Source organism: Dendrobates tinctorius, unplaced genomic scaffold (genome assembly GCF_039654945.1).
Source record: "Dendrobates tinctorius isolate UK_male_01 unplaced genomic scaffold, ASM3965494v1 ptg000237l, whole genome shotgun sequence".
In the NCBI taxonomy this organism is placed as follows: domain Eukaryota; kingdom Metazoa; phylum Chordata; class Amphibia; order Anura; family Dendrobatidae; genus Dendrobates; species Dendrobates tinctorius.
The window spans coordinates 4,696,015-4,720,221 of record NW_027361904.1 but is presented as its reverse complement, the minus strand read 5'-3'; the positions used below and the strand labels follow the sequence as shown (position 1 = coordinate 4,720,221).

The window sequence follows — 24,207 nt, the reverse complement described above, 5'->3', positions numbered from 1 at the left end:
GAATCATGCACTGTATAATTTAGAATAGAAATAAAACAATCTTTACATAAATCAATAAGACAGATAATAAGTATAACATTTGTAAAATATGTTGTTAGATAGCTTTACTCTGAACTTTCAATATCAGGCTTGTCTCAGGGTAAAGCTCACTAAATGCTTCACATCATATTTCTTCACAGTCTATGACGAGGGGAGGAGGGACGGAGCATGTTTGTGCTGAATCATATTCCAGAACACACACTCAAAATTATACATGTCCTCATCGATCCTGTTACTGTATTTCCGAATTTGAGATGTTAGAAAACAATTTTTCCCTTTATATTCAATGTATAGTGTATATAAGTCATCCGAGCAGCTAATTACTCCAAACATGAGCTAAGAGGAAAAACAAACTAAAACATCAAGCATACAGAGACAACATATACTGGACTATTGATTTATGCACAGTTTATTGAAAGTTTAGCTATGCTTTAGGGAGTACTTACCTTCCTTAATCCTGCTTTCCTGTTCACTCCTGAATAGAACAGACATTTATAGGACATTTCATAACTTTCCCAAATTGTTATGAAAAAAATATTCCCCACAAACTGCATTGAACTACCGTACCCAATTTATTATATATTTTAGGAGTCTGAGTCAGTCCATTTTATACCGACTCCAAATCCGACACCACCAAAATGGGCTACGACTCCGACTCCACAGCCCTGCACACACCACCAGGCACCATAATCACACATATCACAGGAGCACACCCCCCGACACCATAATCACACACATCACAGGAGCACATCCCCCGACACCATAATCACACACATCACAGGCGCACGCATCCTGGCACCTTAATCACACATAACATGCACACACTCCCCAGTACCATAATCACACATCACAGGAGCACACCCCAGCACCATAATCACACATATCACAGGTGGACACACCGGCACCTTAATCACACATATCACAGGTGGACACCCCGGCACCATAATCACACATAACATGCACACACTCGACGGCACCATTATCACAGGTGCACACCCCGACACTTTAATCACACATATCACAGGAGCACAACCCCCGGCACCATAATCACACGTATCACAGGTGCACACCCCGACACCATAATCACACATATCACAGGTGCACACCCCGGCACCATAATCACACATCACAGGTGCACACATATCACAGGAGCACACCCCCCGGCACCATAATCACACATATCACAGGTGCACACCCCAACACTATAATCACACATATCACAGGTGCACACCCCGGCACAATAATCACACATATCACAGGAGCACACCCCGGCACCATAATCACACATATCACAGGAGCACACCCCCCGGCACCATAATTACACATATCACAGGAGCACACCCCTGCCACCATAATCACACATATCACAGGAGCACACCCCGACACCATAATCACACATATCACAGGAGCACACCCCCCGACACCATAATCACACACATCACAGGAGCACATCCCCCGACACCATAATCACACACATCACAGGCGCACGCATCCTGGCACCTTAATCACACATAACATGCACACACTCCCCAGTACCATAATCACACATCACAGGAGCACACCCCTGCCACCATAATCACACATATCACAGGAGCACACCCCCCGGCACCATAATCACACATATCACAGGTGGACACACCGGCACCTTAATCACACATATCACAGGTGGACACCCCGGCACCATAATCACACATAACATGCACACACTCGACGGCACCATTATCACAGGTGCACACCCCGACACTTTAATCACACATATCACAGGAGCACAACCCCCGGCACCATAATCACACGTATCACAGGTGCACACCCCGACACCATAATCACACATATCACAGGTGCACACCCCGGCACCATAATCACACATATCACAGGTGCACACCCCGGCACCATAATCACACATCACAGGTGCACACATATCACAGGAGCACACCCCCCGGCACCATAATCACACATATCACAGGTGCACACCCCAACACTATAATCACACATATCACAGGTGCACACCCCGGCACCATAATCACACATATCACAGGAGCACATCCCCCGGCACCATAATCACACATATCACAGGAGCACACCCCGGCACCATAATCACACATATCACAGGAGCACACCCCCCGGCACCATAATTACACATATCACAGGAGCACACCCCGGCACCATAATCACACATATCACAGGTGCACACCCCGGCACCATAATCACACATATCACAGGAGCACACCCCCCGACACCATAATTACACATATCACAGGCGCACACCCCGGCACCATAATCACACATATCACAGGAGCACACCTCCCAACACCATAATCACACATATCACAGGCGCACACCCCGGCACCATAATCACACATATCACAGGAGCACACCCCCCGACACTATAATCACACATATCACAGGAGCACACCTCCCGACACCATAATCACACATATCACAGGCGCACACCCCGGCACCATAATCACACATATCACAGGAGCACAACCCCCGGCACCATAATCACACATATCACAGGCGCACACCCCGGCACCATAATCACACATATCTCAGGAGCACAACCCCCGGCACCATAATCACACATATCACAGGTGCACACCCCGGCACCATAATCACACATATCACAGGAGCACAACCCCCGGCACCATAATCACACATATCACAGGCGCACACCCCGGCACCATAATCACACATATCACAGGAGCACACCCTGGCACCATAATCACACATATCACAGGAGCACACCCTGGCACCATAATCACACATATCACAGGCGCACACCCCGGCACCATAATCACACATATCACAGGAGCACACCCTGGCACCATAATCACACATATCACAGGCGCACACCACCGCCACCATAATCACACATATCACAGGCGCACACCCTGACACCATAATTACACATATCACAGGAGCACACCCCCCGCCACCATAATCACACATATCACAGGCGCACACCCCGGCACCATAATCACACATATCACAGGAGCACACCCCCGGCACCATAATCACACATATCACAGGCGCACACCCCGACACCATAATTACACATATCAGAGGAGCACACCCCCCGCCACCATAATCACACATATCACAGGCGCACACCCCGGCACCATAATCACACATATCACAGGCGCACACCACCGCCACCATAATCACACATATCACAGGCGCACACCCCAACACCATAATTACACATATCACAGGCGCACACCACCGCCACCATAATCACACATATCACAGGCGCACACCCCGGCACCATAATCACACATATCACAGGCGCACACCACCGCCACCATAATCACACATATCACAGGCGCACACCCCGGCACCATAATCACACATATCACAGGCGCACACCCCCGGCACCATAATCACACATATCACAGGAGCACACCCCCGGCACCATAATCACACATATCACAGGAGCACACACCCCCGCCACCATAATCACACATATCACAGGCGCACACCCCGACACCATAATTACACATATCACAGGAGCACACCCCCCGCCACCATAATCACACATATCACAGGCGCACACCCCGGCACCATAATCACACATATCACAGGCGCACACCACCGCCACCATAATCACACATATCACAGGCGCACACCCCGGCACCATAATCACACATATCACAGGAGCACACCCCCGGCACCATAATCACACATATCACAGGAGCACACCCCCGGCACCATAATCACACATATCACAGGCGCACACCCCGACACCATAATTACACATATCACAGGAGCACACCCCCCGCCACCATAATCACACATATCACAGGCGCACACCCCGGCACCATAATCACACATATCACAGGCGCACACCACCGCCACCATAATCACACATATCACAGGCGCACACCCCGGCACCATAATCACACACATCACAGGCGCACACCTCCCAACACCATAATCACACATATCACAGGAGCACACCCCGGCACCATAATCACACATATCACAGGAGCACACCCCCGGCACCATAATCACACATATCACAGGCGCACACCCCCGGCACCATAATCACACATATCACAGGCGCACACCACCGCCACCATAATCACACATATCACAGGCGCACACCCCGGCACCATAATCACACATATCACAGGCGCACACCCCCGGCACCATAATCACACATATCATAGGAGCACACCCCCGGCACCATAATCACACATATCACAGGAGCACACCCCCGGCACCATAATCACACACATCACAGGCGCACACCCCCGCCACCATAATCACACATATCACAGGAGCACACCCCGACACCCTTCATTGCTGAGTTCTCTCTCACTTCTTTCATGTTTTCCTTCAGACGACAGACAAGAGACAGCGATGAACCTGTCTGCCTCCACCATTAGCAGCATCAACATGTCGATGGAAATAAATGGAGTTGTATACGCAGGTAAGCAGCCGCCTCACCGGTCGCTTTCAGGAAATCCAATAAGTTCCAGCGAGTGCCGGAGCGAGCGATAAAATCCATTGTAATGAACACAAGAAGCGGGTGTCTGGATAGCCGGTTCCTTAACCCATGGGAAGTCGCAGCAGACCACCAAATCTAACACGGTGGTCTCCACACTACAACTCCCAGCATGCAGAGAGCCATAAGCTGGAGACCACCGCACTAACGCATCCAGCAGCTGTAGAGCCACCTCCGGACACTGAGCGGTCATGTTGCCGTGCGTAGACCCCAACATTAATTCTGCACTGGCAGCAAATAAGTCAATTCAGTGACTGGCTGATAAAGAGTTAATGCTCTGCGCACAGAATCCCCCCAGCCTTCTATATATATATGGGGTCGGATCACAGACTTGATTGACGCAGTCCCACATAAACAGTGCATAAATCGGAGATCCTTCAGTCTTTGTAAAGTTTCATGAGTGATGGATCCGATACAAATCTTTTAATTATTATTCATTTCAATGTTATTTTTCTTAGATTTTTATTGTTTTTTTTATTAAATTACTGTTTTTTTTTCTCCAGTAAGGTTTTAGTTTAGTCTTAGCAATTTTTTGCCACAAATTTCGCGCCCTTTTTCTTGTAACAGACGTTGGGTGGGGTATTTTTAGTTTTTAAATGCAGGAGCAATTAGTCGGATCAATTTTAGTTTTTGTTAGTTTTTTACTTGTACTTTATAAATCACGTTATAATTGGATTCCCAGATCAGGTTCTTGCCTATTGTTTAATGTATGTGCTGCCGTACTCACGTCACGAGCTGGTCCTTACATACACGGCGGATACGAGGCTCCACCACAGATTCACTCCAGATCCTCAATATTCCTTTTGGGTCACCCTGCCCCGAGGGAGCCTCTCGTCTAATGTGGCAGAGATACGTCCTTCTCTCACGTGTGACCCATTCAGAAGATAGGTCCGTAATCGTAGCCATATTGTCCTCCCCCAGCCTAAGCCGAATGGTGCAGGAGCACAGGCCTTATGGTATGGGGCTGCTCTGTCCTTTGCTCATGTTTCAGATGATTCTCTTCTTCTGTCCCCAGGAGTGTTATTTGCTCACAGAGCAACGTCGACTCCGGGGTCAAGCACGAGCTCCATCAAAAACAATGAGCGCTCAAGTCCATCCACGGCACAGATTCCTCCACACTCATCTTCATCGCAAAGACACACTCCACCCAGTTCTTCCCCGTGAGTCCACGGAGACCCTCATCCAGAGCCCCTCAGACACACATCTCACATCCTCATCCAAGGAGGGTGGGCTTTTCCGGAGGTGAGGAGGACTCTTCGTGCAGGTGACTGATGCAGAGAAGACAAGTGTGGAGCAGAACGTTTCAGCCTGACTTCTGCTTCTACCATACAATCTGGAGGTTTCCAGTCATCAGCAGATCTTGATTCCACAACGTTCAGTCCATCACTTGCTTCAACCACCCTACCTCTATCCGAGCCACCCGGAGTATGTCATACCAAAGATTGAGCCAGGTGCACTTACCTATGTACAGTAACCCAGATACCCGTCATCTCTCTCCGGCCCCAGGGAGCGCCTCCTTCTTCTGGGCACGAGGCATTGCCATTGTTGCTTTTCTACAGGTCACGTCCAGCGATCAGACAATGGAAGAGATGAACTCGTAACGTGTAGCTTTTACCAAAGATATCAAACAAGAGTTAATTTATTCCGTGCTAACATTTGGCGTAGAGTAGGCATGAGTGGAGTTTTTTATTGTTGTTTTTAATCTGTGTTTGCGGAATTATCATCATCGGAGCCGCAGCCTCAGATTTACTACGAAACCTTCCAGTGGCGATCTGGTGTGACAACCGTGAAGGTGAAGTCACATCGAGGAAACATGGGAGATAACCAAAGATCCAATGCAGCCTTCTCAGAGACGGAAAGGGTGTTGGTGCAGAGACCCTCAATTCTACTGGATAGGAGGTCCACTGCAGTTATTATCAATGTGACCTCTGACGTACCGCGGAGGAATACTGTGGAGAACTGTAATGCCCCACTTCGTGTCGTCCTCCCGCGGAGCCTTCATGTATTAGGGGGACGATGCCAGGATGAAGTGGAGGATGGGGTGATAGGAAAGGAAATTTGCTTTCACTGTATACATTAGTTACATACTCTGGATCCAGGTGCTGTGGCAATGGTGACAAATCTGCAATTTCTACATTTTGGACTTTTTGTGTTCTACAAGTACAGGATGTAACGTAACTCACAGAGTGACAAAGTCCGATCACACAGGAAAGGTCTGAATCCAACATGTCCGATCTATGTTTCATTCACTTCAGATGTTGGTGAACATGCAAGTCACCAAAAATTATCTATCCTGGTACACAATTGAAAGCTGTAAAAATGACCAGTCCTTGGAGAATACAAAGCTGAAACTGTCAAAAAGACAAGCCCATAGACTATGTGAGGCCCCAAGTAAAGACAAGTTCTTATATGTGTAGAAAAGACCAATCCATAGACTTTACGAACCCATGTGTAAGGAAAGCCAGATATTACACTGTACAAGAACCCACTGTAGTAAACACCAGTCTAAAGATTATGAAAAACGGTCCTAGCACTCTAAGATGCCCAATGATAGAAAAACCAGTGCTTAGACTCTGAGACCGGACTATAGAAAAGACCAATCCATAGACTCTACAAGACCGAACTGTAAAAAAAGCCAATCCATAGACTCTACGAGACCGAACTGTAGAGAAGGTCAATCCATAGACTCTACGAGACCAAATTGTAGAAAAGGCCAATCCATAGACTCTACAAGACCGAACTGTAGAAAAAGCCAATCCATAGACTCTACGAGACCGAACTGTAGAAAAGGCCAATCCATAGACTCTACAAGACCTAACAATAGAAAAGACCAATCCATAGACTCCACAAGACCAAACTATAGAAAAGACCAATCCATAGACTCTACAAGACCGAACTGTAGAAAAGGCCAATCCATAGACTCTACAAGACCTAACTATAGAAAAGGCCAATCCATAGACTCTACGACACCGAACTATAGAAAAGGCCAATCCATAGACTCTACGAGACCTAACTATAGAAAAGGCCAATCCATAGACTCTACGAGACCAAACTATAGAAGAGGCCAATCCATAGACTCTGCGAGACCGACCTGTAGAAAAGGCCAATCCAAAGACTCTACGAGACCTAACTATAGAAAAGACCAATCCATAGACTCCACGAGACTGAACTATAGAAAAGACCAATCCATAGACTCTACAAGACCGAACTGTAGAAAAGGCCAATCCATAGACTCTACAAGACCGAACTGTAGAAAAGGCCAATCCATAGACTCTACGACACCGAACTATAGAAAAGGCCAATCCATAGACTCTACGACACCGAACTATAGAAAAGGCCAATCCATAGACTCTACGACACCGAACTATAGAAAAGGCCAATCCATAGACTCTACGAGACCTAAATATAGAAGAGGCCAATCCATAGACTCTGCGAGACCGACCTGTAGAAAAGGCCAATCCATAGACTCTGCGAGACCGAACTGTAGAAAAGGCCAATCCATAGACTCTACGAGACCGAACTGTAGAGAAGGCCAATCCATAGACTCTATGAGACCTAACTATAGAAAAGACCAATCCATAGACTCCACGAGACCGAACTATAGAAAAGACCAATCCATAGACTCTACAAGACTTTACTATAGAAAAGGCCAATCCATAGACTCTACGACACCGAACTATAGAAAAGGCCAATCCATAGACTCTACGAGACCAAACTATAGAAAAGGGCAATCCATAGACTCTACGAGACCTAACTATAGAAGAGGCCAATCCATAGACTCTGCGAGACCGACCTGTAGAAAAGGCCAATCCATAGACTCTGCGAGACCGAACTGTAGAAAAGGCCAATCCATAGACTCTACGAGACCGAACTGTAGAAAAGGCCAATCCATAGACTCTACGAGACCGAACTGTGGAAAAGGCCAATCCATAGACTCTACGAGACCGAACTGTACAAAAGGCCAATCCATAGACTCTACGAGACCGAACTATAGAAAAGACCAATCCATAGATTCAACGAGACCGAACTATAGAAAAGACCAATCCATAGACTGAGACCCATCTGTAGAAAAGGCCAATCTATAGACTCTACGAGACTCATATGTATAAAGCAGCAATCCATAGACTCTATGACACTGAACGGTAGAAAAGATCAATCCATAGACTCTGTAAAACTCATGTGCAAGGAAGACCAGTCCTTCACTTGTATGAAATCCGACAGTAGTAAACACCAGTCTATAGATTAGGTGAAAACAGTCCTATCACTCTAAGACCAATCCATAGACTCTACAAGACCGAATTGTAGAAAAGGCCAATCCATAGACTCTACAAGACCTAACTATAGAAAAGGCCAATCCATAGACTCTACGACACCGAACTATAGAAAAGGCCAATCCATAGACTCTACGAGACCAACCTGTAGGAAAGGCCAATCCATAGACTCTGCGAGACCGAACTGTAGAAAAGGCCAATCCATAGACTCTACAAGACCTAACTATAGAAAAGGCCAATCCATAGACTCTACGACACCAAACTATAGAAAAGGCCAATCCATAGACTCTACGAGACCGACCTGTAGGAAAGGCCAATCCATAGACTCTACGAGACCTAACTATAGAAAAGAACAAGCCATAGACCCCACGAGACTGAACTATAGAAAAGACCAATCCATAGACTCTACAAGACCGAACTGTAGAAAAGACCAATCCATAGACTCTGCGACACCGAACTATAGAAAAGGCCAATCCATAGACGCTACGAGACCGAACTATAGAAAAGGCCATTCCATAGACTATACGAGACCTAACTATAGAAGAGGCCAATCCATAGACTCTGCGAGACCGACCTGTAGAAAAGGCCAATCCATAGACTCTGCGAGACCGAACTGTAGAAAAGGCCAATCCATAGACTCTACGAGACCTAACTATAGAAAAGAACAAGCCATAGACCCCACGAGACTGAACTATAGAAAAGACCAATCCATAGACTCTACAAGACCGAACTGTAGAAAAGACCAATCCATAGACTCTGCGACACCGAACTATAGAAAAGGCCAATCCATAGACGCTACGAGACCGAACTATAGAAAAGGCCATTCCATAGACTATACGAGACCTAACTATAGAAGAGGCCAATCCATAGACTCTGCGAGACCGACCTGTAGAAAAGGCCAATCCATAGACTCTGCGAGACCGAACTGTAGAAAAGGCCAATCCATAGACTCTACGAGACCGAACTGTAGAGAAGGCCAATCCATAGACTCTACGAGACCTAACTATAGAAAAGACCAATCCATAGACTCCACGAGACCGAACTATAGAAAAGACCAATCCATAGACTCTACAAGACCTTACTATAGAAAAGGCCAATCCATAGACTCTGTGAGACCGACCTGTAGAAAAGGCCAATCCATAGACTCTGCAAGACCGAACTGTAGAAAAGGCCAATCCATAGACTCTACGAGACCGACCTGTAGAAAAGGCCAATCCATAGACTCTGTGAGACTGAACTGTAGAGAAGGCCAATCCATAGACTCTACGAGACCTAACTATAGAAAAGACCAATCCATAGACTCTACGAGACCTAACTATAGAAAAGACCAATCCATAGACTCCACGAGACCGAACTATAGAAAAGACCAATCCATAGACTCTACAAGACCTTACTATAGAAATGGCCAATCCATAGACTCTGCGAGACTGAACTGTAGAAAAGGCCAATCCATAGACTCTACTAGACCGAACTATAGAAAAGACCAATCCATAGACTCTACAAGACCTTACTATAGAAAAGGCCAATCCATAGACTCTACGACACCGAACTATAGAAAAGGCTAATCCATAGACTCTATGAGACTGAACTATAGAAAAGGCCAATCCATAGACTCTACGAGACCTAACTATAGAAGAGGCCAATCCATAGACTCTGCGAGACCGACCTGTAGAAAAGGTCAATCCATAGACTCTGCGAGACCGACCTGTAGAAAAGGCCAATCCATAGACTCTACGAGACCGAACTGTAGAAAAGGCCAATCCATAGACTCTACGAGACCGAACTATAGAAAAGACCAATCCATAGACTCTACGAGACCGAACTATAGAAAAGACCAATCCATAGACTCTATGAGACCCATCTGTAGAAAAGGCCAATCTATAGACTCTACGACACTCATATGTATAAAGCAGCAATCCATAGACTCTGTGACACTGAACGGTAGAAAAGATCAATCCATAGACTCTGTAAAACTCATGTGCAAGGAAGACCAGTCCTTCACTTGCATGAGATCCGACAGTAGTAAACACCAGTCTATAGATTAGGTGAAAACAGTCCTATCACTCTAAGAAACCCAATGGTAGAAAAAATCATGCTTAGACTCTACCGGAACGAATTGTAGAATAGACCAATCCATACACTCTGAGACCCATGTGCAAGGAAGGCCAGCTCTTACCTATACGAGACCCCACTGTAGTAAACATCAGTCTATGGACTGAGACACAATAAAGGAAAAACAGTCCTATGACTGTAAGAAACCCAGTGGTAGTAAAGACCAGTGCTTACTCTACGAAGCCCATGTTCAAGGAACAGCAGTCTCTAGATTGTAGAAGACAAGAAGGGTCTACTGTAGTTTTGGTCAGACTGTAGACCCTGAGACCCAGTGTTAGACTTCATGAGGCTCAAATGTAAGAATAGACAGTCCTTAGACTAGGAATCTTAACTGTATGAAAAATTGTCTCCTTTTACACTTTGAGACCCAATATAGGGAAGATTAAGTCTTAGATTATGAGGCCAAATTGCAGCGAAGACCAGTCGTAAGACTCTGAGACACAAGTGTAAGGAAGATTACGTCTAGGGGAGAGCAGACGGTGAGTGGACTACATTGATGCTACTGATGTAATGACGGTAATTTGGCCGTACATGTTAGATACCAATGTGCAAATTAGAACAGGTGCCAAGAAAAATTGTGCAGCCTTTGTCTACAGCCATCCATCAGATTCTGGGTCTCGTATAGGAAGAGCACAGGGGGCACTATGTGGATCTCCGTTTTCAGAAGCTCAGTAATAATGACCGACTGCCGCAGCCTCGGAGACGAGCGAAGGCAACAGGCGGGAGCCCTTCCAGTCATCTTGTTGCATCTTGACCTTTCGCCTGCTCCTGAGCGACTCCTAATCAGCGCGGTCACCTCGCACCATCAGATTAAGGGATTCTGCGTTTGCATTGAACATCCTATTTTTAATGTCATCTAAATCATCCCTTTAGTACAATGGCTCCATGTAGACCCCCCCGAGCCCCGAGCACCCGACCTGCCTCGTGGCCGCTGACCTTTTCACAGCTCGGTAAAGAGAAAATCAATGCATGTGTCAGACTGTGCTCTCTTAATCACTGGTGATACAGAGCGCTCTGTGATAATGCTGCTTCTCGCCAGCACTTTATCCGGCACAGCCTCCTGCTGCGCCTCACACCTCTGTGCAGTGCAGTAATTGTCATGTACCTGATGGGAGTGATAGTACGAGCCATGCGGCTCATCTTCCTCACTTATCACCAGCTCTGAGCATTTTTCTTAAAAATGGTCACCATATTGCAATTTGGTAGGGTTTGTCCAAAGCGGCCACTAGGTAGTTCTCTGAGCCGTGTCTGATCACAAGGGGTCTTGACTGAATTATCATTCGGGTGGGGGATTGAGTGAAGCATTTCTCCATGACCAGTAAATCATTGGCCGCCAACCTTGATCCTGACTAAGAGAAGCTCTGTACCGGGGGGCTGATCCGGTGTCTCCCTCCCTAGAAGACAGTGACGTTCTTGCATCATATCTCCTATCATTACCGTTGACTGATCTGGCCATGAACCGTTCTGTGAACTGTTGGGGCACTGCTTCTCCTTTGCCGTGTTTCCTCTACCTCCCGGCTGTATCGGTGCCAGGCCGTGTCATAACATCGTGACCGTAATCCGACATGCCGACCCTGTCCTCCACACCGACCCTTTTTCTCATTTTATTTGGAGCACATTTCAGCATCTTATGTTTGTACCACCCCATTCATCCTCATCCACCAGATGCATCGTGCCCCCTGGGGTAGTGTCGTCATTGCCGAATCACCACGTCCGGTCCGTCCTGCCTCTTGTCATTTGGACTGAGTCACTGGATTTCTGTAACTTCTATCTAAATACCAAAGAAGGGAATATTCGAGACGAAGTCTACCTCATTCTTATATATTTATATGATGTTCTATCGGGAAGGAAGGTGTAGATGAGACGTGACGGCCGAGACATCGCTACGACTCCCATCCTGCCCTCTCCATATCCATCAGAGGACTTGTAAGCCGTCCACTGTCATCGAGGACAGAGCTGACGAGTGTGGAGCCGGGCTGCACTGTCTTCTCATGGTCGTCTTGGAACTGTTGATGGACGCCGATCAGTAGCGGTTGGAGTTGACACAGGCTTTGGGACTTACTGGCCTCCATCATATCACCACCGCCACGGTACCCCGACCTCTCATGGACTTGGAAACTCGTGAGTGAGCCGTCTGTTTCGTGTCTGGGCGATGGTGGCGCCCGCTTTCTACAATGAAGTATATGGGGTATATTTCTAGCCTCTCTACCAAAGACCCGCCGTGTCCCAGACAACGCATTCACAGTTATCTCATATATTCCTGATAAAAATATCAAACCTTTAATGATCAATTGTACAAAAAAAATGCACTAAAATTAGTAATGCATCATACACAAAAGAATGAACACCACAGGGAGGTGCCTGTCCCTGTACTGACCTGTGTATCCCTACCTGTCAGCGGAGGTTGGAGCCCTAGGACCTGCGCATTGGCCCCCCACTCCTCAACAGCTCTCCCTCCCTCCAATACCATGAGAGGGGATTGTCCCTGACCATCTAGGCACATTCTGTACATCTTATGTTCAAGATAAGTACTCCACTTTTTCTATCGTACTCCTGATGAACCTCGGAAGAGGGGAAACGCGTCGAGTTTATATTGGAGTTATATCTGGTGACAAATGGGTTAATTAACCCCTTCCTATGGTTTCTTTGCATGGTCATGTGGATAGTTTGAATGTACCTCTCGATACTTTTTCAAACCATACTGTCTGTGAATGAAGGGTTAAATTGAATTTCTGATCTGTTATCTATTATGCTATTATTGGAGAGAGGGATCATCCAACCTCCCTCTTGTATGACTATGTGATCATGAGGAGCAGCTTGGGTGCACTTGTACATCGTTAGGTTGTGTAGTCCATGATTGAATGGATTTTTTGGAACTCTCATAGACGACGTATCTTGGGACGCTGCAGATTGTGTAGGAGTTTATGGTGGGGACATGCTGTTAACATACAGAGCAGAAATAATTGAACAAGTTTTTCACCCTTTTTGGTATAAGATGCATTGATAAATCGCCATATATGCTCATTGTGTATTTTTTTTGTGTTTTGATGTGGCGCACCACACCAGAGCTTTTGTCTTTTTTTTTTTAGGGGGTTTTTATGGGGTATTTTTTCATATGTATATCAGTGACCAGGATTTGTGCTGAGGTAATTATATCTAATAATGTTTTCTAAATGTATAGTGGTTTAATATTTTTTTTTTGGTCTTTTTGGGGGGCCTTATCTATATCTAAAAACAACCACATGAGATTAGTTTGGTGATGAGGATGCTGGAGAATATAAATCTCTAGATAGAGATCATGTATTATAATATACATCTCAATTGAGAAGAACACCTGGAAAGAAATCCAAGAAGACCTCACTCAGACACTTCTCCTCTTTCTCACCTACCTGTTCTTTGTCACCACCCTGCCCCTATAGGGGTAGCAGGGAGAGCCGTCGAGGAGTGGGGGGCCAATGCGCAGGTCCTCAGGCTCCAACCTCCGCTGACAGGTAGGGATACACAGGTCAGTATAGGGACAGGCACCTCCCTGTGGGGTTCATTCTTTTGTGTATGATGCATTACTAATTTTAGTGCATCTTTTTGTACAATTGATCATTAAAGGTTTGATATTTTTAGCAGGAATATATGAGATAACTGTGAATTCTTTGACTTAATCTCATAAAAATATTTTTTGATACTGTGATTCAGTCCCAGGCAACGCAGCGGCAGAGACTTCAGGACTGCTGTGTAACTATTGTTTTTTATGCTTATTTTTTTCTACTTCAGCCGTTTTACTTCTTTTTCCTTTTTTATTTTTGCTCTTTTGCTTGTAGCATTTATTCTCTATCTAGAAGGCTCAGCTCATCTGCGTCGCAGGTTCCCACCACGTTTCATTTACAGACATTTTCTTGTCACCAGTTTGTAGCCTCCTCCAAGCAAGCGACCTGCTCACCATCTATCCCATTGATTGACATCATAACAGTGATGATTCCGCACTACGGCCCGAAACTTACATCCTATTTTGCACTTTGGTCACACCCAGAGCTGCATTCATACTTCTGTGCTGCATCAGTGGCTGTGTAGTGAGCATGCTCTGCAGTGGAGCATGGTGGAAGATGTAGAGTTCCCACCAGGCACCAGAGCGCAGAGCATTCTGGGAGCCGCACTGAGTTGTCAGCCCCGTGCAATATTCCTGCGCTGGTCAGAACCTGCGATATGGATCTGAGCTTCACTTTTCCTTCGTCTGCCTCCATCTTTTTCTTTGATCCAGTATATTAGGTGAATGCTGGATTGTGGTGCTCAGGGGAATAGAGAAACCAAAAAAAAATATGACAATAAATGATGAAATATTCCTAGTGTTACCGTGTCATCTTTATCTGGGATTCCTCACCATCTGAAAAATTCAGAAATTCTGACCCTACGAATCCAATAGACGTAACACTGTGGGAGACGTGGAGGCAGCGACACGGCCAAGGTCACAAGGATATTTAGGGGGGACAGTGGGGAAAGGGAAGCGACAACACAGAAGTAATGTGCCCCCCCGGGCAGTTGTCAGATCCCATCCCCCAGTTCATACACAAATAATCAAAACACTCGCGAGAACCAAACCACAAACGAGGAAGAAAGATCAAATCCACAATAAAAAGTCAGAGAATTGGGAAGATTCCAGGAGAAAAGAATAACTCTAAAAATCTAAATGCTGATAAGTCTGCAACAATGTCACATCACAAAGCAGCGGATAAAGTGAGGAGCGTGGGGTATAAAGAGGAATGTGCATAGTGAGGAGGGTGGGGTATAGTGAGGAGTGTGGAGTATAGAGAGGAGTGTGGAATATAGAGAGGAGTGTGGAGTATAGTGAAGAGTGTGGAGTATAGTGAGGAGTGCGGAATATAGAGAGCAGTGTAGGGTATAGCGAGGAATAGTGAGTATAGAGAGGAACGTGGGGTATAGTGAGGAGAGCGGAATATAGTGAGGATCGTGGGATATAGTGAGGAGTGTGGAATATAGAGAGGAGTGGAGTATAGAGAGGAGTGTGGAATATAGAGAGGAGTGGAGTATAGTGAGGAGTGCGGAATATAGTGAGCAGTGTGGAATATAGTGAGCAGTGTGGGGTATAGAGAGGAATAGTGAGTATAGAGAGGAATGTGGGGTATAGTGAGGAGTGCGGAATATAGTGAGGAGCGCGGAATATAGTGAGTGGAGTGAGGATTGCGGAGTATAGCGATGAGTGCGGGGTACAGTGAGGAGCGTGGGGTATAGTGAAGAGTGCGGAGTATAGTGAGGATTGTGGGGTATAGTGAGGAGTGCGGAATATAGAGAGCAGTGTGGAGTATAGTGAGGAGTGCGGAAGATAGAGAGCAGTGTGGGGTATAGAGAGGAGTGCAGAATATAGAGAGCAGTGTGGAGTATAGTGAGGAGTGCGGAATATAGAGAGCAGTGTGGGGTATAGAGAGGAATAGTGAGTATAGAGAGGAGTGTGGAGTATAGAGAGGAATGTGGGGTATAGTGAGGCGTGCGGAATATAGTGAGGAGCGCGGAATATAGTGAGGATCGTGGGGTATAGTGAGGAGTGGAGTGAGGATTGCGGAGTATAGTGAGGAGTGCGGGGTATAGTGATGAGTGCGGAGTATAGTGATGAGTGCGGGGTATAGTGAGGAGTGTGGAATATAGTGAGGAGTGCGGGGTATAGTGAGGAGTGTGGGGTATAGTGAGTGCGGAGTGGAGTGAGGATTGCGGAGCATTGCGATGAGTGCGGGGTATAGTGAGGAATATGGAGTATAGTGAGGAGTGTGCGATATAGAGAGGAATGTGGGGTATAGTGAGGAGCGTGGGGTATAGTGAGGAGCGTGGGGTTTAGTGATTATTACTGGATGAATCGTGTAGGCACTTTTGGGGGCAGATTTCTTTCTCCTCTCCTTTTCTGGGACATCTAATTATGATATCACATGTCAGCGCTGAGCTGTGACAATGATGGGTGTTCTGGTTTTGAGCTGTGACAATGATGGGTGTTCTGGTTTCTGAGCTGTGACAATGAGGGGGGTTGTGATTTCTTGTTATCGCTGTCTCAGCTGAACATGTTGATGATGAGAGTGATGACCCCCTTCCCGGAGCCAGTAACACTGCATAACCCTGTAATCCGCAGCTAATTTCTGGCAGCCACTCGATAGCAGGCCTTGTATTGATGAGGACGGGCTGTGATTAAGGCTCCGCTCAATAGAGAGCTCTCCGGCTGATAACTGCGGCCATTGAGCGCAGCCCGGTGGTCGATATCTGTTTATAAGGATATGATTAGGATGCTGCCAGATACTCAGGGACGCTCCACCGCCACCCGCGAGTCATTCCTAGACTGAGCCACCAGCACTGGCCATAAGGACTGGTACTCTGGAGGGAGAGATGGAGGACCGTCCGATATAAGCACCGGCCATAAGGACTGGTACTCTGGAGTTAGAGATGGGTGACCGTCCTGTCCTCTGCCGGGAGTCACAATACTCAAGATAAAGAATCGGTCACCTATCACATAGCTAGTAATAGCGCACCGAATGTTACACGCAATAATACTCTGCTATGCACAGTGATACTCCCTGTAATACGCCTCTCTGCAGTGATACTTCCTGAAATACTCCTCTCTGCAGTGATACTCCCTGAAATACTCCTCTCTGCAGTGATACTCCCTGAAATACTCCTCTCTGCAGTGATATTCCCTGTAATACTCCTCTTTGCAGTAATACTCCCTGTAATACTCCTCTATGCAGTGATACTCCCTGTAATACTCCTCTTTGCAGTGATACTCCCTGTAATACTCTTCTTTGCAGTGATACTCCCTGTAATACTCCTCTATGCAGTGATACTCCCTGAAATACTCCTCTCTGCAGTGATACTCCCTGAAATACTCTCTGCAGTGATACTCCCTGTAATACTCCTCTGCAGTGATACTCCCTGTAATACTCCTCTATACAGTGATACTCCCTGAAATACTCCTCTCTGCAGTGATACTCCCTGAAATACTCCTCTATGCAGTGATACTCCCTGAAATACTCCTCTCTACAGTGATAATTCCTGAAATACTCCTCTCTGCAGTGATACTCCCTGTAATACTCCTCTTTGCAGTGATACTCCCTGAAATACTCCTCTCTGCTGTGATACTCCCTGAAATACTCCTCTCTGCAGTGATACTCCCTGTAATACTCCTCTTTGCCGTGATATTCCCTGAAATACTCCTCTCTGCTGTGATACTCCCTGTAATACTCCTCTATGCAGTGATACTCCCTGAAATACTCCTCTCTGCAGTGATACTCCCTGAAATACTCTCTGCAGTGATACTCCCTGTAATACTCCTCTCTGCAGTGATACTCCCTGTAATACTCCTCTATACAGTGATACTCCCTGAAATACTCCTCTCTGCAGTGATACTCCCTGAAATACTCCTCTCTGCAGTGATACTCCCTGAAATACTCCTCTCTGCAGTGATATTCCCTGTAATACTCCTCTTTGCAGTAATACTCCCTGTAATACTCCTCTATGCAGTGATACTCCCTGTAATACTCCTCTTTGCAGTGATATTCCCTGTAATACTCCTCTTTGCAGTGATACTCCCTGTAATACTCCTCTATGCAGTGATACTCCCTGAAATACTCCTCTATGCAGTGATACTCCCTGAAATACTCCTTTCTGCAGTGATACTCCCTGTAATACTCCTCTGCAGTGATACTCCCTGTAATACTCCTCTATACAGTGATACTCCCTGAAATACTCCTCTCTGCAGTGATACTCCCTGAAATACTCCTCTATGCAGTGATACTCCCTGAAATACTCCTCTCTACAGTGATACTCCCTGAAATACTCCTCTCTGCAGTGATACTCCCTGTAATACTCCTCTTTGCAGTGATACTCCCTGAAATACTCCTCTCTGCTGTGATACTCCCTGAAATACTCCTCTCTGCAGTGATACTCCCTGTAATACTCCTCTTTGCAGTGATACTCCCTGAAATACTCCTCTCTGCTGTGATACTCCCTGTAATACTCCACTATGCAGTGATACTCCCTGAAATACTCCTCTCTGCAGTGATACTCCCTGTAATACTCTCTGCAGTGATACTCCCTGTAATACTCCTCTCTGCAGTGATACTCCCTGTAATACTCCTCTATACAGTGATACTCCCTGAAATACTCCTCTCTGCAGTGATACTCCCTGAAATACTCCTCTCTGCAGTGATATTCCCTGTAATACTCCTCTTTGCAGTAATACTCCCTGTAATACTCTATGCAGTGATACTCCCTGTAATACTCCTCTTTGCAGTGATACTCCCTGTAATACTCCTCTTTGCAGTGATACTCCCTGTAATACTCCTCTATGCAGTGATACTCCCTGAAATACTCCTCTCTGCAGTGATACTCCCTGAAATACTCTCTGCAGTGATACTCCCTGTAATACTCCTCTGCAGTGATACTCCCTGTAATACTCCTCTATACAGTGATACTCCCTGAAATACTCCTCTCTGCAGTGATACTCCCTGAAATACTCCTCTATGCAGTGATACTCCCTGAAATACTCCTCTCTACAGTGATACTCCCTGAAATACTCCTCTCTGCAGTGATACTCCCTGTAATACTCCTCTTTGCAGTGATACTCCCTGAAATACTCCACTCTGCAGTGATACTCCCTGTAATACTCCACTCTGCAGTGATACTCCCTGTAATACTCCTCTCTGCAGTGATACTCCCTGTAATACTCCTCTATGCAGTGATACTCCCTGAAATACTTCTCTCTGCAGTGATACTCCCTGAAATACTTCTCTCTGCAGTGATACTCCCTGTAATACTCCTCTTTGCAGTGATACTCCCTGTAATACTCTATGCACAGGGATACTCTCTGTAATACTCCTCTATCCAGTGATACTCTCTAATATCCTATGCAGTGAAACTCCCTGAAATACTCTATCCAGTGATACTCCCTGAAATACTCAATGCACAGGGATACTCTCTGTAACACTCCTCTATGCACAGTGATACTCTCTGTAATACTCCTATGCAGTGATACTCCCTGTAATACTCCTCTTTGCAGTGATACTCCCTGAAATACTCTATGCACAGTGATACTCCCTGTAATACTCCTCTATGCAGTTATACTCCCTGAAATACTTGTCTATCCAGTGATACTCCCTGTAATACTCCTCTTTGCAGTGATACTCCCTGAAATACTCTATGCACAGTGATACTCCCTGTAATACTCCTCTATGCAGTTATACTCCCTGAAATACTTGTCTATCCAGTGATACTCCCTGTAATACACCTCTTTGCAGTGATACTCCCTGAAATACTCCTCTATGCACAGTGATACTCTCTGTAATACTCCTATGCAGTTATACTCCCTGAAATACTTGTCTATCCAGTGATACTCCCTGTAATACTCTTCTAACCAGTGATACTCCATGTAATACGTATCTATGCAGTGATACTCCCTGAAATACTGCTGTATGGAGTAATACTCAATGTTAGGCCAAGATCACACATGCGAGAAGCACAGCAGAGTCTCCCATGTTAATACCTGGCACTGCCGCCGGCACTCAGGAGCGGAGCGTGCGGCTGCATGTATTGCTGTGCGGCTGCACGCTCTGATCTGAGGGCTGGCGGCAGTGCCGGGTATTAACATGGGAGACTTGGCCGTGTTTCTCACGTGTGATCCCGGCCTAATACTGCTCAATGCAGTGATACTCCCTGTAATACTCTATCCAGTTGTACTCCCTGCAATACTCCTCTATGCAGTGATACTCCCTGTAATACTCCTCTACACCTCCAGTATAGGTGCTAAAGCGCCTAGTAATATTCTGTATTCAATAATATTCCCTGTAATACTCATCTATAGACAATGACACTCATAGTAACTTGTCTGTGTTTTGATACTCACAGGATTACTCATCTAGACTCAATGATACTGCAATATAGACAATGAAATGCTTAGTAATACTCCTTTACGCACAATGATACTTCCTGTAATATTCCTTAGTACACAATGATTCTCTCATTAATACATCTTTATAGACAATGATACTTTTAGTATTTCTCACGTATAGACAATAACACTCAAAGTAGGATCCCATGAAAAATGATATTCTCTGTAATACTCTCAGTATGACTACTCCAAACACAATTATACTGCCAGTAATATTCCTCTATAGACAATGATACTCCTAGAAATATTCTAACATGGGCAATACTTCCAGTGCAACTCTATAGACAGTGATGATCCAAGATGCATTCCTTGAACAATGCTTCTTTTGGCCATACTCCTCTACAATGATATCCCAGGTAAAAGTCCGCTACAATGATGCCCCCAGTAATACTCCTCTACAATGATATCCCAGGTAATATTCCTCTAGAAGGATATCCCAGGAAATACTCATCTACAATGATATCACAGGAAATACTCATCTACAGTGATATCCCAGGTAATACTCCACTACAATAACCCAGGTAATACTCCTCTACAATGATATCCCAGGTAAAAGTCCTCTAGAAGGATATCCCAGGAAATACTCATCTACAATTGTATCCCAGGTAATACTCCACTACAATAACCCAGGTAATACTACTCTACAATGATATCCCAGGTAATACTCCTCTACAGTGATATCCCAGATAATACTCCTCTACAATGATGCCCCAGGTAATACTCCTCTACAGTTATATCCCATATAATACTCCTCTACAATGATATCCAAAGTAATACTCCTCTGCAATGATACCCCAGGTAATACTCCTCTACAGTGATATCCCAGGTAATACTCCTCTACAATGATATCCAAGGTAAATGTCCTCTAGAAGGATATCCCAGTAAATACTCATCTACAACGATATCACAGGAAATACTCAGCTACAGTGATATCCCAGGTAATACTCCACTACAATAACCCAGGTAATACTCATCTACAACGATGCCCCAGGTAATACTCCTCTACAATGGTATACCAGGTAATACTCCTCTACAGTAATATCCCAGGTAATACTCCACTACAATAACCCAGGCAATACTCCTCTACAGTTATATCCCAGGTAATACTCCTCTACAATGATATCCAAAGTAATACTCCTCTGCAATGATACCCAGGTAATACTCCTCTACAGTGATATCCCAGGTAATACTTCTCTACAATGACATCCCAGGTAATACTCCTCTACAGTGATATACCAGGTAATACTCCTCTACAATGATACCCCAGGTAATACTACTCTACAATGATATCCCAGGTAATACTCCTCTACAATGATATCCCAAGTAATACTCCTCTACAATGATACCCCAGGTAATACTACTCTACAATGATATCCCAGGTAATACTCCTCTACAATGATATCCCAAGTAATACTCCTCTACAATGATATCCCAAGTAATACTCCTCTACAATGATACCCCAGGTAATACTACTCTACAATGATATCCCAGGTAATACTCCTCTACAATGATATACCAGGCAATAATCCTCCACAGTGATACCCCAGGTAGTACTCCTCTACAATGACGCCCCAGGTAATACTCCTCTACAGTGATATTCCAGGTAATACTCCTCTACAGTGATATCCCAGGTAATACTCCTCTACAATGATATCCCAAGTAATACTCCTCTACAATGATATACCAGGTAATACTCCTCTACAATGATACCCCAGGTAATACTACTCTACAATGATATCCCAGGTAATACTACTCTACAATGATATCCCAGGTAATACTCCTCTACAATGATATACCAGGCAATAATCCTCCACAGTGATACCCCAGGTAGTACTCCTCTACAATGACGCCCAAGGTAATATTCTACAATGATACCCCAGGGAGTACTTCTCCACAATGATACCCTAGGTAATACTCCTCTACAATGATACCTTGGGTAATAATCTTTAGATAAAGATACTCTAAGTATTACCCCTCTGTAGATAATGACACTTCTATTAATACTACACTATAGACAGTGATAAGCCCCGTAATACTATTATTTGGATACATTTTATTTTATAGACAATGATGCTCCTAGTAATATTCCTCTACTGAAAATAATACTCCCCATAATTCTTCACTACAGACATACAGTAATATTCCTATATAGACAATGATAGTTTGAGTATAATTTGCTATAGATTAAAATTTTCATGTAGTTACACCCAGTACTCATGTATAGACAAAACTTCCCAGTAATACTCCTACAAAGACAATGATACTCCCAGTAATACTTCTCTATAGATAATGATGCTCCCAGTAATACTTCTCTATAGATAATGACGCTCCCAGTAATACTTCTCTATAGATAATGATGCTCCCAGTAATACTTCTCTGTAGATAATGATGCTCCCAGTAATACTCCTACAAAGACAATGATACCCCCAGTAATACTTCTCTATAGATAATGATGCTCCCAGTAATACTCCTCTATAGACAATGATGCTCCCAGTAATACTCCTCTATAGATAATGATGCTCCCAGTAATACTTATCTATAGATAATGATACTCCCTGTAATACTCCTCTATGCAGTGATACTCCCTGAAATACTTCTCTCTGCAGTGATACTCCCTGTAATACTCCTCTTTGCAGTGATACTCCCTGTAATACTGTATGCACAGGGATAATCTCTGTAATACTCCTCTATCCAGTGATACTCTCTAATATCCTATGCAGTGATACTCCCTGAAATACTCTATCCAGAGATACTCCCTGAAATACTCCTCAATGCACAGGGATACTCTCTGTAACACTCCTCTATGCACAGTGATACTCTCTGTAATACTCCTATGCAGTGATACTCCCTGTAATACTCCTCTTTGCAGTGATACTCCCTGAAATACTCTATGCACAGTGATACTCCCTGTAATACTCCTCTATGCAGTTATACTCCCTGAAATACTTGTCTATCCAGTGATACTCCCTGTAATACTCCTCTTTGCAGTGATACTCCCTGAAATACTCCTCTATGCACAGTGATACTCTCTGTAATACTCCTATGCAGTTATACTCCCTGAAATACTTGTCTATCCAGTGATACTCCCTGTAATACTCTTCTATCCAGTGATACTCCATGTAATACGTATCTATGCAGTGATACTCCCTGAAATACTGCTGTATGGAGTAATATTCAATGTTAGGCCAAGATCACACATGCGAGAAGCACAGCATAGTCTCCCATGTTAATACCTGGCACTGCCGCCGGCACTCAGGAGCGGAGCGTGCGGCTGCATGTATTGCTGTGCGGCTGCACGCTCTGATCTGAGGGCTGGCGGCAGTGCCGGGTATTAACATGGGAGACTT

General features: G+C 45.1%; 1 protein-coding gene across 1 annotated transcript in view; it reads left to right on the top strand.

Annotated features, from left to right (window-relative positions):
* The window catches only part of ARID3C (AT-rich interaction domain 3C), a 137,814-nt gene extending 131,449 nt beyond the window's left edge, over positions 1 to 6,365 (top strand). Inside the window, exons 6-7 of the mRNA XM_073556739.1 lie at positions 4,382 to 4,471; positions 5,562 to 6,365. Of these exons, the coding sequence (XP_073412840.1) occupies positions 4,382 to 4,471; positions 5,562 to 5,710 (239 nt within the window). The 3' untranslated portion in view covers positions 5,711 to 6,365. The remainder of the gene's footprint in view (positions 1 to 4,381; positions 4,472 to 5,561) is intronic.
* The last annotated feature ends 17,842 nt before the right edge of the window (positions 6,366 to 24,207 follow it).